The 17,805-nt window shown below is 39.3% G+C and overlaps 1 protein-coding gene across 1 annotated transcript in view; it reads left to right on the top strand.

The window, feature by feature from the left end:
• VPS13D (vacuolar protein sorting 13 homolog D (S. cerevisiae)) overlaps positions 1–17,805 on the top strand; it is a 424,616-nt gene that overhangs the window by 168,964 nt on the left and 237,847 nt on the right. The window contains exons 51-52 of the mRNA XM_006885745.1: positions 7,183–7,313; positions 7,549–7,724. Of these exons, the coding sequence (XP_006885807.1) occupies positions 7,183–7,313; positions 7,549–7,724 (307 nt within the window). The remainder of the gene's footprint in view (positions 1–7,182; positions 7,314–7,548; positions 7,725–17,805) is intronic.

Raw genomic sequence — 17,805 nt, 5'->3', positions numbered from 1 at the left:
AATATACTTACCAGTAATGTTAATGCTCACCCACAGCTCTTCTGGGAGGATCTAAATCGTTGAAGCGTCCTCCTTTGTTTCCAGCTGGGAGCTGGGCCCTGTCAGTCCTATTAGCCACGAGGACCTGATGTGGGCCACCCTTGGCCAAGTGTCCTTCAGATCCACACTTAAAGCACATGAGTGGGAGCTTCCTCTTTACTCCTTTGCCAACAGCTGTCCTCCAAATTTCCAGGCATAGACGGGTGAGTGCATCCAAGGCTGCATCTGTTAATGGAAACAAGTCAGTTGATATCCCATCGATTCCTGGGGCCTTATTTTTTTGCCAGTGCCTTCAATGCAGCTTTTACTTCCTCCTTCATTACCATTGATTCATATGGAAGTTGGACTCTTATGAAGAGGAGTGTGGCATCAGGATTGAAGGGAGACTCATCAATATGGCATAATCTTGCTTGCTGAAAGTGAGGAGAAATTGAAGCACTTGTTGCAGAAGATAAGGAATGCAGCCTTCAATGTGGATTGCATCTCAATGTCAAGAAGATTCTTTCCACTGGACTGATAGGCATAGTCATGATTCAAACTGTCAACAGCTCATCTTGCTTGGATCCACAGTTTAACACCATTGGTACCAACAGTCAAGAAATAAGGTAACACATTGCACTGGGAAAATATGTGATTAGGGACCTCTTCAAATTATTGAGGAGTAATGATTTCAGCTTCAGGACTAAGGTACATCTGATTCAGGCCAAGGTCTTTCTGATTACTTCCTATGAATCTGAGCGCTTGACAATGAATAAGGATGACAGGAAAAGAATTGATGCCTTTGAGCTGTCGGGTTGAAGAAGACCACTAAATATCCCATGGATCACCAAGAGGACGAACAGAGGGTGTAGCTGGAGTGTTCTTTGGAGGCAAGAATGATGAAGTTTCGCCTCATGTACTTTGGGCATGTTGCTAGGAAGGGTTATTCTTTGGAAAAGGACATGATGCTGGGAATGGTTGATGGTTGATGAAGTAGAGAAAGACCATCAACCATGTGGATTGACACAGTGACTGCTGCAATGGACTCTTGTGTGTCAGAAGTGTGAAGATAGCACAGAATAGAACAGGTTTCAGATCTTTTGTTCAGAGGGTTTTGCTGTGAGTTGTACTGAACTTGATGACACCTAAAAACAACAAAATGACATATAAATTGATGCTTATTATATACCATTGGGTCGGAAGCAACCCATTGCTGACCCTCTAGTGGGTTTTTAGAGACAGTGAGTGGCACAGTAGGAGATTGTCCCTCTTTGTCCCATGAAGCAACTGGTGGATTTGAATCATGTTCCTTCGGGTTGGGAGCACAGCTCTGGGTTAGGACCTCTGTTGACATTGTGAAAAGAAGCTGCACTGCAATGCTGAAGGCACATGGTTCAAATCCACCAACTGCTCTGTGGGGAAAAGAAGAGCACATTCTCCAACTGAATCTTGTATTTATAATTGGTATTATTGGGAAAGGATTCTGTTATTAAGATTCCTACTGACAAATTTCCTATACTTCACACTTCAAACTTATTCTTAAGATTTTAAAATTCACAAGGGATAGATTCAAGGTCATATTTTGATTCCTGTGGACTTGTTTTAATTTTCTTCTACCTCAGTTTGAACTTGCAGATGAATAGTTATTGGTCTGATCCACAATCACCCCAAATCTAGTTTTGACTGTTAATATTGAAATTGTCCAATGATTCCTTCCACAGATTTCGTAAGTCTGATTCCTCTGCAGCCCATCAGTTGAGGTCCATGTGTAAAGTTGCCATTTATATTTGTTTTTTAAAAAGACATTTGCAATGAATAAATCATTGAATATTCAAAATTCATTGATCCTATTTCCAGCCTCATTTCTGTCACCAAGCACATATTTTTTGACTATTATTCCTTCTTCATTGTTTCCAACTTCTGAATTCCAGTCACCAATTATCATTAATGCATCTTGATTGCATGTTCAGTCAATTTTGGACTGTCAGATTTGGTAAAAGTTTCCAGTTTCTTCATCTTTGGCTCTAAATACAGGAAGCATATATTTGAATAATAGTATTAACTGGTCTTTCTTGTATGTGTATGGATAATATCCTATCGCCCACAACCTTATATTTCAAGATAGGACTTGAAATTGACTTTTTGGCTATAAATGCAACACCATTCTTCTGTTTTTTTATTCCTGACATAGTATACCATGTCATTCACTCTCTGATTCAAAGTGGCAAGTTTAGTCCAACTCATCTCACTAATGCCTAGAATCCCCATATTTACATGTTCCATTTCATTTTTCACAATTTCTAATTTTTAGCATTCGAGCTTTGTAATTATTAAAGGATGTTTGTTATTTTTTTTCCTCATTTTGACTGACTTCCAATCTGGGCTCTACTATTAATGCTATTACTATCTGCATCCCACTACTGTTCATAGGGTTTTCACAGGCCTGTTATTTCAGAAGTGGATGGCCAATACTGCTTCCTAGTCTGTCTTGATCTCAGAGCTCTACTGAAACCTGTTCATCATGGGTAACCTTTGTGGCATTTGACAAAACAGTGATGTAGCTTTCTGTATCACAGCAACCCACAAGTTATCTCAGTACAACAAACTGACAGACAAGTACATTACAATTGGAACAGTGTTCTCCCCAAACACAACAGACTGGCAATTTAGTCTGTACTTCTGGTACCAAATCAATCTTCACAGCAGGCCTTCGGGCCACAGGCCCTTGGAACTAACCAACTATTAATCACAAAATCCCCAGTGATGAGGGGATCATCATCCCAGATGAGTTCTGGGATACTATCAAGGATATTATTCATGAAGAGGGCGAAAGATCATTACAAAGACAGAGGAGAAAGAAAAAAAAAAACTGAAATGGATATCAAAAGCGACTCTGAAAACTGCACTAAAGCATCGAGAAGCAACCAAAAGGATATCATGCTGAAGTAAAAGAGATAAACAAAATGTCAAAGGATAGCTCAGGAAGACAACTCAAAGTAATGTAATATGCAGGGAGCTGTAATTGGGAAGAACTCACTCTGCCTTTCTCAAGCTGAGAGAAATAAAAAGCAAATTTAATCCTTGAGTCTCAATAATAGAAGATGCTACAGATAATATTAAATGACCTAGGTAGTATTAAAAAAAAAATGAAGGAAAGACAGAGTCACTGTACCAAAAAGAACTGACACTGAAAAATTTCAATATGAGCAGAAACTAATGGTAAAGAAAGAGTATGTTGAAGCTTCATTGAAGATTTTGGTAAAAATAAGGCCCCAGGAGTGTATGGGATACCAATTTACTTGTTTCACTTAACAAATGCAGCCCTGGATGTGTTCACCAGTCTATGCCAGGAAATTTGGAGGACAGATGTCTGACCAACAGATTGGAAGAGAGCCATATTTGTTTCCATTCCCAAGAAAGGTGATCCAACAGAACGTAGAAACTATCAAACAGTATTGTTACTATCACATGCAAACAAAATATTATTGAAGAACATTTAAAAATGGCTAGAACAGTACATAGATAGGGAGCTGCCAGAAGTTCAATCAGAATTTATAAGAGACCATGGCACCAGAGATATCATTGCGAATGTCAGATGGTTCCTGGCTGAAAATAAGAAATACCTGAGGAATGTCTATTTGTGTTTTATTGGCTATGAAATGCCACTTACCTGTATGGATCATAACAAGTTGTGGCTTACATGATAAAAATAGAAGTCCTGGAGCACTTAATTGTGCTCGTGTGAAACCTATACCTGAACCAGACAGCTTTTGTGTGAACAGAGCAAGGGAACACTGCATGATTTAAAATTACGAAAGGAGTGTGTCAGGGTTGTATTCTCTATTCATACTGATTCAATCTGTATACTGAGCAAATTATTCAAGAAGGTGGACTCTCAAGAAGAGGAATGTGGTATCAGGATCAGAGGGAGACTCATCAATAACCTGCGTTATGCAGATGACACAACTTTGCTGAAAGTGAGGAGGACTTGCAGAAGATCAAAGAATACAACCTTCAATATGGATTACATCTCAATGTCAAGAAAACAGATTATTAACACTGGACCAGTAGGCAACATAGTGATTGTTGTTGATTGCCATTGAGTCAAGCATGACTCATAGCGACCCTATGAACAGAAGACCTGAAGCCTTTCTTTGTTGTCATTTTCCCAAGTTCATAGAGTTTCTAGAGACATGTAGTTTAGGAAGTGGATGCCACTTCTGCTTCTGGAAACATCATGATAGATGATGAAAACATTGAGAATGTCAACAACTTCATCTTACTTGGATTCACAATTGACACCTTTGGTACCAGCAGTCAGGGAATCAGGAGACATATTACACTGGGAAAATCTGCAGTTAGAGACTGCTCCAAATTATTGAGAAGTAATGATGTCAGTTTGAGGACGAAGGTGCATCTTATTCAGACCATGGTCTTTCTGATTGCTTGTATGCATCTGAGAGCTTGACAGTGAATAAGGAGAATTGATGACTTTGAGCTTTGAGCTGTGGCTGGAGAAAAGCACTGAACATCCCGTGGACTATTGAAAGAACAAACAAATATGTCTTGGAAAAAGGTCAGCAAGAGTGTTCTCTTGAGGCAAAGGTGATGAGGCTTTGCCTCAGATACTTTGGGCATGTTTCCAGGTGGGACTGTTCCTTGGAGAGGGACATGATGGTCTGAAAGGCACAGGGTTGACGAAGGAGAGGAAGACCCTCAACCAGGTGGACTGACAGAGTGATGGCCGTAGTGTGCTGAAGTGTGTCAGAAAGTGTAAGGATGGCATAGCATAGGACAAGATTCAGATCTGTTGTTCATAGGTTCACTACAGGTCATACTCTACTTGATGGTACCAGTCAATACTACTGACAACATACTTCATACTAGGTAGCTCTAGTGGCTTAGTGGTAAGAAGTTGTGCTGCCAAACCACAGGCATGTAATTTTAATCTCACAGCTGCTCAGTGGGAGAAAGATGAATCATCTCTCATAGGATTTACTGCCTCTGAAAACCAGCTGGAGGGTCAGCTATGAATCAGTTCCTACTGGATGGTATATAACAATAACAGCTGTTGGGAAGAGTTGCTTTCTTGATACTTGTTTACTTATGAGTAGGATCCTTGTATATATCCATTCACAATGTAAGTAGGTTGCTTGAAGATACTGAGCCCTGAACCAGACTTCTGGGTTTGAATCCTACATTTGCCACCTCCTCGCTGTGTGACCTTGGGCAGGTTACTTGGCTTTCCATGCTTTAGTTTTCTCAGTTGTAAAATAGAAATAAGTAAAATACCTAATTTTGTAAGGTTGCTGTTAAGATTAAATCTTAAGCCTTTTGTAGAGATCCTAACATAATTTCTCAATAAATATTATTATAAACACTTTTCATGGCTTCTACTGTAAGTGAGATTTTATCATTGTATAATTAGAACTCAGTGTAGTGTCCTCTGTATAGTTTCTGTGTTTATGGTCTAAGTCAATAAATTGCTCATTTTATTGAATTTTGTAATTTTTAAAATTAATCGTCTCATTGTTTTAAAGATTATGTGGATACTTTTCCTTTATTTGGGACTTATTATTTTGAGATTTCTTTTTCTTACTATTTTCTTTAATTAGTATGTCATTGCTCGTAATTTATTCCCCAGCACATAGTAGTTGCTGAAAACATATTTTATGAATGAATGAATTCTAAAGTATTTAACCTTTAATTTCATTCTTGAGCAGAAAGTTAAAAGAAAGTAATAGAGAAAAGTCATGACAGTATAGTATATAGTTATGAGTTGAGGACAGTATAGTATCCTGTTCTGTCAGGACAGTATGTTGTTGATGATGTTATGTGCTGTCAAGTCGCTTGTTACTCTGACCTAAACCCTAAACCTTACTCATAAAGCCCTAAACTCTGCACTATCTGTGCCAATCTTATTGTCTCTGACACACCTACTGCCATTACTCCAGTCACTGAATCAATCTATCTCATAGAGGATCTTCCTCTCTTGCTCTGTCCCTGCACCATCCCAAGCATGACGTCTCTCTCTAAGGACTGATCCCACCTTGCAACATTTATGTCCAAAGTATGTTAGATGAAGCTTCTGAATCCTTGACACCAAGGAGGAGCCTGGCTTCACCCTCTCCAGGACAAACTTGTTTGTTCTCGTAGTCCATGATATATTCAATACTCTTCTCCAGCACCACAGCTCAAAGGCATCAATTTTCCTTCTATCATCCCTAGTCATTGTCCAGCTTTCTGATGCATAGCAAGTAATTGCAAAGACCATGGCCTGTATCAGGTGTACTTTAGTCTACAGAGTGACGCCATTTCTCTTCAGTACTTTGGAGAGGTCTCTGACAGTACACTTTCCCAATACAGTTCATCTTTTAATTTCCTGGCTGCTGGTACCAATAGTGTTGATTGTGGAGCCCACCAAACTGAAGCTGTTAACAATCTCAGTCTCTTCACCATCTATCATGATGCTGCCAATTGGCCCAGTGGTGAGAATCTTTGTTTTCTTGATGTTGAGCTTCTGTCCCTATTGAGGCTGCAGTCCTTGACCTTCTGTACCAAGTGTTTCAGGTATATGTAATCTGAACATTTCTACTCTGTCCTCCAAAAGTGTAATATTTTTCAAGGGGAAATTATATTTTCCAGGCATAAGAATAAATATGTCTTAATCAGATTCACAAATAGAAGCCAGAAATCTGTGACTGAACACTTAAATATTTTAGTATATACTATTTGATGGCCTAGTGGTAAGAATGTGAGCTGCAGTCCCAAAGACATGTGGCTTGAAACTGCCAGTTACTCCATGGAAGGATGGGCAATCTCCTCCAATGAGATTGCTGCCTCTGACAACTTGCTGGATGGTCAGCTATGGATTGGTTCTGACTTGATGGAATACAATAACAACAAAAAGAGTGGTACTTACTTTGTAAATACAGTAAGAATTATGGGGATACTGACATTACCACTAAGACTTTTAGGCCTAAATGGGAATAAAACTTTGAGTGGAATTACTGTTTTCATTCTGCTCTTAAGAGTCTTGATGCCCTCTCTAGGTGATATAAATATTCTCTCAAACAAAATAGTTGTGAAGGCTATTTATCTTTTTCAGAGTATAGATAATTTTCCTTCTGATTAATTTATGGAAATGGTTCTTGTTATTTGCAGGTATTGATGTCAAGAAAGGACGAGGTCGATACATTGACACATGTATGGTTATCTTTGCCCCTCGCTACCTATTAGATAATAAATCATCTCACAAGCTTGCATTTGCACAGAGAGAATTTGCCAGGGGTCAGGTAAGCACTTTTCTTTGGAAGAATGACTAACTAATTTATATTCGATAACTTAGTGAGTTTTAATGTCATGACTTATCTTCCTATTGAAACTATTCTTTGATGGAAATAACCATTTTGTACCTTTTGTTACAAAGGTTCTAGGTAGCTCCTTATTCAAGACAAAGTGCAAAGTAGGTACCTAAAATATTTCCTGTCTTGACTTGAAAACGAAAATCAGTAATTCTGTGTGTTTTAGGGAACAGCCAATCCTGAAGGTTACCTGTCCACCCTTCCTGGTTCCAGTGTGGTGTTTCACTGGCCTCGGAATGACTATGATCAGTTATTATGTGTAAGGTTGATGGATGTTCCCAATTGTATTTGGTCTGGAGGCTTTGAGGTAAACAAGAATAACTCCTTCCATATCAATATGAGGTAAGTTCATAGATTATATTCAGACTATAAGTAGCTTTGTTTGAGGTGTAATAGAACTTCCAAACTAAGACATACAAGAAAGAAAGACCTGACAGCCAACTTCTAAATCTATGGATCACAGCAGAGAATTGTCTTAATTTCCATGCTTTGGACACATAATTGTTGTTATGAGGTGCCATCAAGTTGAATATGATTCAAATTGAACCAGTGAACAAAAAATGTTAACCCCATCCTATCCTGTGCCATTCTCACACACTAAAGCCCATTGCAGCAGTCACCATGTCAATCCACCTGGTCGAGGGTCTTCTTCTCCTTCGCTGACGCTCCACTCTTCCAAATATTATATCCTTCTCCAAGGAATAGCCCCTTCTAGCAACATGCCCTAAGTATGTGAGGGGAAGCCTCATCATTCTTGCTTCCAAAGAGCACTCTGGCTGCACCCTCTCCAAGATATCATTAGGAGAGGTCACATACTAGAAGAGGAAGTAATGCTTGGTGAAATAGAGGGCCAACAAAGGTGGCAGAGATTCTGCAGGATGGTTTAACTCGATCCTAAGTAGTTAGGATGAGATCCTACATAGATAGCATGAGAGATTCTTGAATATGCTGACAATTGTGAGGATGACAAAGGACCAGAATTTCATTCTGTGTATATTAAGTCGCCATGGGTCAGAATTGATGTGGTGCCAGTAACTAACTAATATAATTTTAAAACTATTTCTCTTCATGAAATAGGCACATATATTTCTGATTTAAATATTAAAATTGAAAAATTTCAAGGTAAATTTGAGTGAACTAGTTCATAGAATGATGTAAAGGGAGTGATGGACATTGAAAGTGTAAGTCTGGATGATTACATGGATCTCTGTACTAGGTGAGAAGTTGAACTGTCACTAGTATTGAACTAGAATGATTACATGCAACTCTGAAAGTTCTGTCTGCATGATGTTGAAGGCTCTGATTTCTAATGTTTTTGTCTACTCTTTTTTTTTTTGAGCATTTTTTTAAATGAATTTTTTTTTTCCATGGTCACTTATTTATTTTTGATACAATTTTTTAAATGAATTTTAATGAAAGTTTACAGCATCTTAGGGTTTCCAGTCATTCATTGTTGCACTTTTCTCCCTGCCCACCACCTCCCCGCAATTTACTTTTCTCCTTGATGAGTAAAGGAAAAACTCTTTCATTGCTATGCATTCCCTCCCCCCAAGCCCACTACACTGTAATGCCTTCATGACTCCTGTCATGACAATAACACCTAATCATATATCCCTTTTAAACAGTTGCCTCATCTGTTGCAATGCAGTATACATCATTCCTTCCCTTCTGCTCTGCCTTCCCTCAACCCCAATGCCAGTCCTGTTTTACAATAGTGGCCCTGTGCAATATTTGTCCCTTTATGACTGAGATATTTCATTGAGCATAATGTCCTCTAGGGTCATCACTTAGTATAGTATTTCATGAGTTCCTTGTTTTTCAGTGCTGCATAGTATTCCATTGTGTGAATATGCCAGAGCTTCTCTATCCTTTCATTTGTTGATGCACTATTACGAAGAAAGCTGCAATAAACATGGGTGTGCATATGTTTTTGACTACTCTATCAGAGTTCCTAGGATAAAGTATAAGAGTAGTTTTTGTCTACTCTTGACACGGTCTCACTTTTGGGAGATGACAACTTGCTTGGGGCTTGTGTATAGGCTGTGAGGTAGCCTTCTTCTTTCATGAGATTGCTGTAGTAGAGGTTTTTTATGCCTGAGACCATAGCCGGTTCTTGATCTGAAGTCACTGTGCCAGAAGATGCTTGGGTAGGCACATGTGTGAATCCATATAAGTTGGGTGCACGTGCAGATACATGCGTGGAGGGGATGCAAACGCTCACATACTTGGGGTGGGGGTTGGGAGGGTACATGCATGGGGACCTAAATGGAAAACTAGGAAGCCTTGGTTTTCCCTTTGAGACCTGGGATTGCCACCCCAGTCGAGCTCCAGCTGTCTCACTCACTCCTGCTTAAGGTAAAGGTGTTCCACACGGTACATCCATCAACAGTGATCCCCCTCTAAGTACCTCACTCAAATTCCTGCTGTTCTGCTTGCTCCTGGTGGGTGGGTCCCACTGTGGCTTGCTGCTTCCCTACCACAGCACGAAATTCCCTGCTGAGGCACTCTGCACCCCTCTAAGGCTTCCAAAGTAATTATTTTAATAATAGTTCTCACTCAAAGTCCATCTGACACGCTCACTCTTGGTGTGGGTTGCTCTGGTGCTAAATCTGAATTTTTAAAATTTTAAGAAGCACACCTTAACAAGAAGAAGAGAAAGGAGAGATTGAAACCCTGATACAGGAAACTTAAAAGAAGCAAACTATACCCCTTAAGGAGCCTGATGCAAAAGATTGGATTATTAATAGAACAGTGGAAGTGTTTGTCTACTCTTATACTTTATGCTGGGAACTCTGATAGTGTAGGCTGTAGGGAGTTGAGCTGTTAGTTGTTTACTCGATGATGAGTGGTACATCCCTGACAGTTCCAATCTACCACCGTCTCCAAAGGAGAAAGATGTATTATCTATATATAGCCTTAGAAACCTGCATGGAAGGTCAGCTGTTAATTGGTTCTGAATTAGTGACAATGAGTTTAGTTACTGAGGTATGCAAACTTTACTTTCTCTCATTGGATGTTATTTTAATAAATAGTTTAGTTTTCTGTACCCACCCTTACTTTTAAGGAGTCAGAACAGACTCAGATCTGATCCTCCAGTGAGTTTCCAATCCTTATATCAAATAGGAAGAGACTGCCCATCTTTCTTCTATGGAGTTGCTTAAGGATTCTCACTGATAGAGAGGGTTGGTCTTTTGGTTAGTAGCACCGCACACTACAGTTTATATTACCAGGACTCCCTTATACCCGGCCTTCTTGTTGTGTACTGTTGACCCAGAACTGAAGAGCTTACCTTCCAGTGGATTTTCAGTGGCAGTAAAGTACACTAGAGGAGATGGTCCATCTTCCTCCTGTGACTAGCTGGTAGATTGGAAATGCATGCCTTTGGATTGGCAGGACAACTTCTTAAAGCTAAGCAATTTTAGCTCCATATACCTATTGTAGTAGCCACAAAAGCAACCATTTTAGCCACACCCAGCTCAAGAAGGCACCTCCTTGTTTCTTCTTGCTTACATCCCATGGTATGAAAAGAATAAAGAATCTCTAATTAGTTTTCTATCAGTAAATTTAGAAGTAAAATTTAATCATATGCTTATGTTCTATGACTTTGAGAACACTGTTCAAAGCAACATAAATATGGATGTATTAAAAACTACATCTAAAATATTATTTAGATTTTACTTTGAAAATGAATTCTCTAGTTTAATTGTTGTTGATTGCTTGTGGAGTTTTATTTTTGGTTATCCTTTATTTTAGTTATCCTTTCCTTTAGCCTATCTATCTTAGAAGCTTTCCTTTAGCTCATATTAGAGTTAATTGCATATTGTGATACATTGAGGTCAAAGAAGGTGACATGAGGTGACAGGAAGCCAAATTGGCAGGGCCTCCACTCCTATTTTAGTATACTGTGTTTCCCATAAGATTGCTTCTGAAAAACCAGATAGGGAATGGGTGATTTCTGTAGCTAAAACCCATCACTTTTTCACATTTTACATGTTTGGAACTGGTCTATTTTGAGATAAAACTCATTGCCATTGCTTTGAAACTGATTCATAGCTGACCTCCAGTGGTATTTCCAGTTCTGTAAATCTTAGAAAGATGGAAGGAGATTGTCCATACTTCTCTTGAAAACCACTGGTGGATTTGAACCACCAGAAAGGTGCCACCTTTAGGTTAATATCGTAGCACCCTATAGACTATACCACCAGAGCATAGTTTATTAGGAGAGAAGAGGAAACCAATTTAGGAATAAACAAAGCGTTTCTTACTATTATTATTACTAAAATGGAGGGAGGAGGCATGGGAGCCAATGATTTCTATATATTGGTTAATGCTTTTTAAAGTAGTTGTAATATAACCTACTAACCTAACCTACTGACTGTAGAAATATGTCATCTATTTCTCCTACATTTTTTAAACAGTTAAAACCTACTCAAGAGTTCAAAGTTGTCAGTTATTTCATGTGGAGGCCCTGCCAATTGGCTCCCTATCCTCTAATGTTACCTTTTTTGACCTCAGTATACCACAACCAGTCAACAACAATTAAACTAGAGAATTCATTTTCAAAGTAAAATCTAAATAATATTTTAGATGTACTGTTAATGCATCAGCACTCTTGGTACTAGCAGTCAGGTGATCAAGAGATGTATTGTATTGGGAAAGTCCATTGTCAGGGACTTCTCCAAAATACTGAAGAACAATGATGGCAATATGAAGACTAAGGTGTGCCTGTTTCAAGCTGTGGTCTTTTCAATCACTTGCTATACATCTGCAAGCTGAACAATGAATAATAAGAATTGTGTTAGCTGTTGTTGTTGTTAGGTGGCCTCAAGTTGAATGTGACTCATTGTGACCCTATGAGCAACAGATCTGATCCGTGTCCTTTCTGTGGCATCTTTACACTTTCTGACACATTAGAGCCTATTGCGACAGTCGCCATGTCTATCCACTTGGTCAACTGTCTTCCTCTCCTTCTCAGATCCTCTCCCTTTCTGAGCATCATGTCCCTTTCCAAGAAATAGGCCCTCCTAGCAACATGTCCAAAGTATATGAGGCAAAGCCTCATCATTCTTGTCTCCAAAGAGCACTCCGGCTGCACCCTCTCCAAGACATAACTTTTTGTTCTCTTGGCTGTCTATCGGGTGTTCAGTGCTCTTCTCCAACACCACAGCTCAAAGGCGTCAATTCTTTTTCTGTCATCCTTATTCATTGTCCAGCTCTTAGATGCATAGGAGGTAATTGTAAAGACCATGGCCTGAATCAGACACACCATATTTCTCAAATGGACATCATTCCTCCTCAATAATCTGGAGAGGTCCCTAACTGCAGATTTTCCCAGTGTAATATGTCTCCTTATTTCATGACTGCTGGTACAAAGGATGTTAATTGTGGATCCAAGTAAGATGAAGTTGTTGATAGTTTCAATCTCTTTTTCATCCATCAAAATGTTGTCTATTGGTCCAGTGTTAAGAATCTTTGATTTTTTGACATTGAGATGCAATCCACATTTAAGACAGTACTCTTTGATCTTCTGCTACAAGTGCTTCAAATCCTCTTCACTTTCAGTAAGCAAGGTTGTGTTATCTGCATAACACAGATTATTGATGAGTCTCCCTTCCATCCTGATGCCACATTCCTCTTCATATTGTCAAGCTTCTTGAATAATTTGCTTAGTTTACATATTGAGTCAGAGGAGACTCTGAATATTGCACTGGAGTGCCGAGAAGCCAAAGCACAGGGAAGAATTCAAGGTATTAAAGAGTTGAATAGAAGATTTCAAAAGGCAGCACAGGATGACAAAGCAAAATATTACAATGAAATGTGCAAGGAGCTGGAGTCCGAAAAATCAAAAAGGTCAAACTCGTTCAGCATTTCTTAAGCTCAAGGAACTGAAGAACAAATTCAAACCTCAAGTTGCTATACTTAAGGATACTTTGGCAGAATATTAAGTGATCCAGGAAGTATTCAAAGATGGAAAGAGTATACAGAGTCATTGTGCCAAAAGGAATTGGCAGACACAGAAGAATTTCATGAAACAACCTATGAGCGAGAGCCTATGGTGATGAAGGAAGAAGTTCAAGCTACTTTGAAGGAATTGGCAAAAAATAATAGCCCAGGAATTGATGGTATACCAGTTGACGTATTTCAAATAATGGATGCAGCCCTAGATGTGCTCACCAAGTTGTGTCAACCACTTGGCCAACTGACTGGAAGAGATCTATATTTGTTCCCATTCCAAAGAAAGGTGACCCAACAGAATGTGGAAATTATCAAACAATATCATTGATATTACATACAAGCAAGATTCTTCTGAAGATTATCCAAAAACATGACTGGAACAGCACATCAACAGAGAACTGCCAGAAGTGCAGGCTGGCTTTAGAAAGGGTCATGGTACTAGGGATATTGTAGCTAATGTTAGAAGAATCTTGGCTGAAAGCAGGGAGTAACAGAAGAATGTCTGTCTGTGTTTCATTGATTATGCAAAGGCGTTTGACTGTGTGGATCTTAACAAACTGTGGCTGACTCTGAGAAGAATGGGAATCCCAAAACATTTGCTTGTGCTAATGTGAAACCTATACTTAGACCAGGAGGCAGTCATCAGAACAGAGCAAGGAAGCACTACATGGTTCAAAGTGGGGAAGGGTGTACGTCAAGGATGTGTCCTATCTCCATAACTTTTCAACCTGTATGCAGAACAGATTATCCGGGAGGCTGGACTGTATGAGAAGTGTGTTATCTGCGTTATGCAGATGACACAACCCTGGGTGCTGAAACTGAGGAGGACCTAAAGTACTTGCTGCAGAAGGTCAAGGACTGCAGCCTTCAATGTGGATTAGGCTTAATAGCAAGAAGATAAAGATTCTCACCACTGGGCCAGTTGGCAGCATCAGGATGGATGGTGAAGAGATGGAGATTGTTCACAGCTTTAGTTTGCTTGGCTCCATGGTCAACACTCTTGTCACCAGCAGCCAGGAAATTAAAAGACATATTGTGATAGGAAAATCTACTGTTAGCAACCTCTCCAAAGTACTGGAAAGCAGTGATGTCATTCTGTAGAGTAAGACGTCCCAGATACAGGCCATGGTCTTTGCGATAACTTGCTATGTGTCAGAGAGTTGGACAGTGACTAGGGAGGGTGGGAGGAGAATTGATGCCTTTGAGCTGTGGTGTTGGAGAAGAGTATTGAATATACCATGGACTGCTAAGAAAATGAATAGGTTTGTCCTAGAGAGGGTTAAACCAGACTGCTCCTTGGAGGCAAAGATTCTGAGGCTTTGTCTTACATACTTTGGACATGGTGCAAGGAGAGACCAGCGCAGGAGAGGAAGACCCTCTATGACGTGGATTGATTCAGTGACTGGGGTAATGGAGGCAGATGTGTCAGAGACAGGTTGGCACAGGATAGGGCAGGGTTTAGGCCTGTTGTACATGGGGTTGCTATGAGTCGCAGGTGACTTGATGGCACATAACAACAACAACATGCATATTGAGTAGGTATGGAGAGAGAATACTACCCTGACGTACTCCCTTTTCAATTTTAAACCATATAGTGATAAGATGGATTGATTCAGTTACTGGGATAATGGGGGTAGGTATGTCACAGACAGTAAGATTGGCACAGGAGGGTCACTATGAGTCTCAGGTGACTAGATGGTACATAAAAACAATTAACAACAGTGTTCCCTTGCTCTGTTCACACTATAGCCTCCTGGTCTAGGTATAGGTTTCACTTGAGCACAGTTAATTGCACAATTAAGAAGAATTGGTGGCTTTGAATTGTGATGTTCGGAAAGAATACTGAATATCCTTTGGACTGTCAAAAGAAAAAGCAAATAAGTCTGGGAAGTTTAGCCAAGGAGCTTCTTGTATAAGACATAGCAAGCTTTGTCTTATACTTTAGACGTGTTGCTAGGAGAAGCTATTCCTTGGAAAGGCACTTCGTACTTGGAAGGGTAAAAGGTCAATGAAAGAGAGGAAAACCCCCCAACAAGAGGGATTGACACAGTGACTACAGCAGTGGCCTGAAATGTGTTAGAGATAATGAAGATGGTATAGGATAGCACAGTGTTCAGTTTTATTGTTTATAGAATTGTGATGAGTCATACCCAATGATACCTAACAACAATACCAACAGATTTGCCACTTTTTAACATTTTGCTATGCTCTTCCTCCTCTTTCTTTGTCTTCCTCTTTTTTAGCTCAAAAAAAGGCAGCATATATCAGCTGACAACAAAAACATTGTCCTAAATAATATCATTGTAGCATGCTAAAGAGATTTCATATTGATTTGATGTTTTTAATAACTAATTTTCCTTTACAGTTTTCCTTTAAAGCAGTTGTGGAGTTTATCTCCCAACATGGCCTTTCTTGTGTAGATAACTAACTGTGTGGAGGGATGGGGTTGTGGGAGTGAGGTTTGTTGGTCTATCCACAAAGGGATTGGCTAACTACTGAACAGTGTATAAGACGATTGACTAGTCTTCCTAATAAATTGAACAGTTCTTGCTGCAGAACTCATCCCCCACTAGAAAGAATTCTTTCCATATCAGGAGAGACCTCTCTTAACCCAATGACATATAGGACACGCTTCAGGATGTCAGCAGCAGCCATGGCTGAACTAGAGAATTGTATACGAGATAGGACTTTGGGGTGGCGAGGGGGGAGGGGTGATGGCAATATTTGCAGGATTGAGAATTTTGCTGGACAATCACCAGGAAATTACCAATATTGACAGGATTGAGAGCCTGAGATGTCTACATGCAACTTTTGGGAGCTTTCTTGACTGTATTTTGTTATAAATTGGCATTATAACTTTTTAACCCCCTCAGTATGGTTCTGTGTGGTCTGTGAGCTATCATTTCAGGTTTTGGGAGGCAGTCAAGTGGTAAGATTGGTGTTGAGATGAGTATAATCAGACATGGGAGCATAGGGGACATGTATGATTTCATAGGAATGGGTTTTGTGTTATTGATGGCTGTGGGTGGGTATAATTATAGTTTCCCCCTGAGAAGTTGGTAGAGGTCAGATATGACACTCCCTACATGACTTTTGCTCTTTTTATAGCAATTTTCTTCTACTAATCTAGAATTAGTCAGGTGTAATGTATTGTGTTTTATGGCTATTTATCTCATCTTTAATCTACTTTCTAGTCCTACTTTTTAAAAAAAATGTCATTCACATTTAAAAAAAATAATACTCTAATGAAATTTTACAGGAAACTTGAATTTCCATTCATTCATTGTTGCATATTTCCCTCCATATCCCCCCCCCACCCCAGTTTATTTTTCTCTTTGTAAAGTTTTCTTCACTGTTGTACAGTTTCCCTGACTCCCACTCAAATTTGCTATGCACCTCTTATTTTGGCCTTTGTCATGCAAATAATACCTAATCATATATTCCTTTTAAACAGTTCTGGCCTTCATCTGTTTCAATGCATTGTTCATTATTTGTCCCCTCTTTTCTCAGTTTTCCCTCAACCCTCAGGTCATGTTTTATAACAGTGACATTACACAGTATTTGTCCTTTTGTGACTGAGATATTTCCCTCAGCATAATGTCCTCCAGCATCACCCATTTTGTATAATATTTTATGAGTTCCTTGTTTTTCAGTGATGCATAGTATTCCATTGTGTGAATATACCACAGCTTCTTCATTCCTTTGTTGATGGTCACTTGGATTGCTTCCATTTCTTTGCTATTGTGAACAGTGCAGCAATAAAAATGGGTGAGAATGTAACTGGGTGGCAGTTCTGGTTTCTATAGGGCATATTCCCAGTTGTGTAATTGCTGGGTCAAATGTTATTTCTATTTCTGACTTTTAGAGAAAGTGCCATTTTGCCTTCCATAGTGGTTTCACTATTTTACACTCCCACTGACAGTCAATAAGGGTTCCAATTTTTCCACAACCTCGGCAGCATTTGTTGTTTGCTTTTCTGTTGAACTTTGCTATTGTTACTGGGATAAGATGATGTCTCATAGTTGTTTTTATTTTCATCTCTCTTAGAGCTAGGGATTTTGAATATTTCTTCATATGTTTGTTCACCATCTGAATGTCTTCTTTGGTGAAGTGTCTTCATATTCTGTGCCCATTTTGTGTTTGGCTTGTTTACCTTTTATCTTGTGGTGCTGGAGTATTCTATAAATTCTCAATATAAGCCCCTTACACACATGCCATTTCCAATCTGTGGCTTTTGATTTTATCCTCTTGGAGAAGTTTTTTGCTGTGCATAGGGATTTGATCCCCCAGTCAGAAAGGAAAACATAATCTACACAGGAGTTCTACAGGGCACGTCAACTTCCCTTGGAGACAGTACAACTAAAGAGACACTGGTCAAAAGAAAAATGTCAGCAGTCGACGTTTTTGGAATCACAGAAGCCAAGAAAGCTTAAGATACAAGCTGTCAGATCATGGGTTGGACAATGGA

Source organism: Elephantulus edwardii, unplaced genomic scaffold (genome assembly GCF_000299155.1).
Source record: "Elephantulus edwardii isolate Elephantulus edwardi_28Jun2011 unplaced genomic scaffold, EleEdw1.0 scaffold00045, whole genome shotgun sequence".
In the NCBI taxonomy this organism is placed as follows: domain Eukaryota; kingdom Metazoa; phylum Chordata; class Mammalia; order Macroscelidea; family Macroscelididae; genus Elephantulus; species Elephantulus edwardii.
This window is presented reverse-complemented; position numbering and strand designations above follow the sequence as displayed.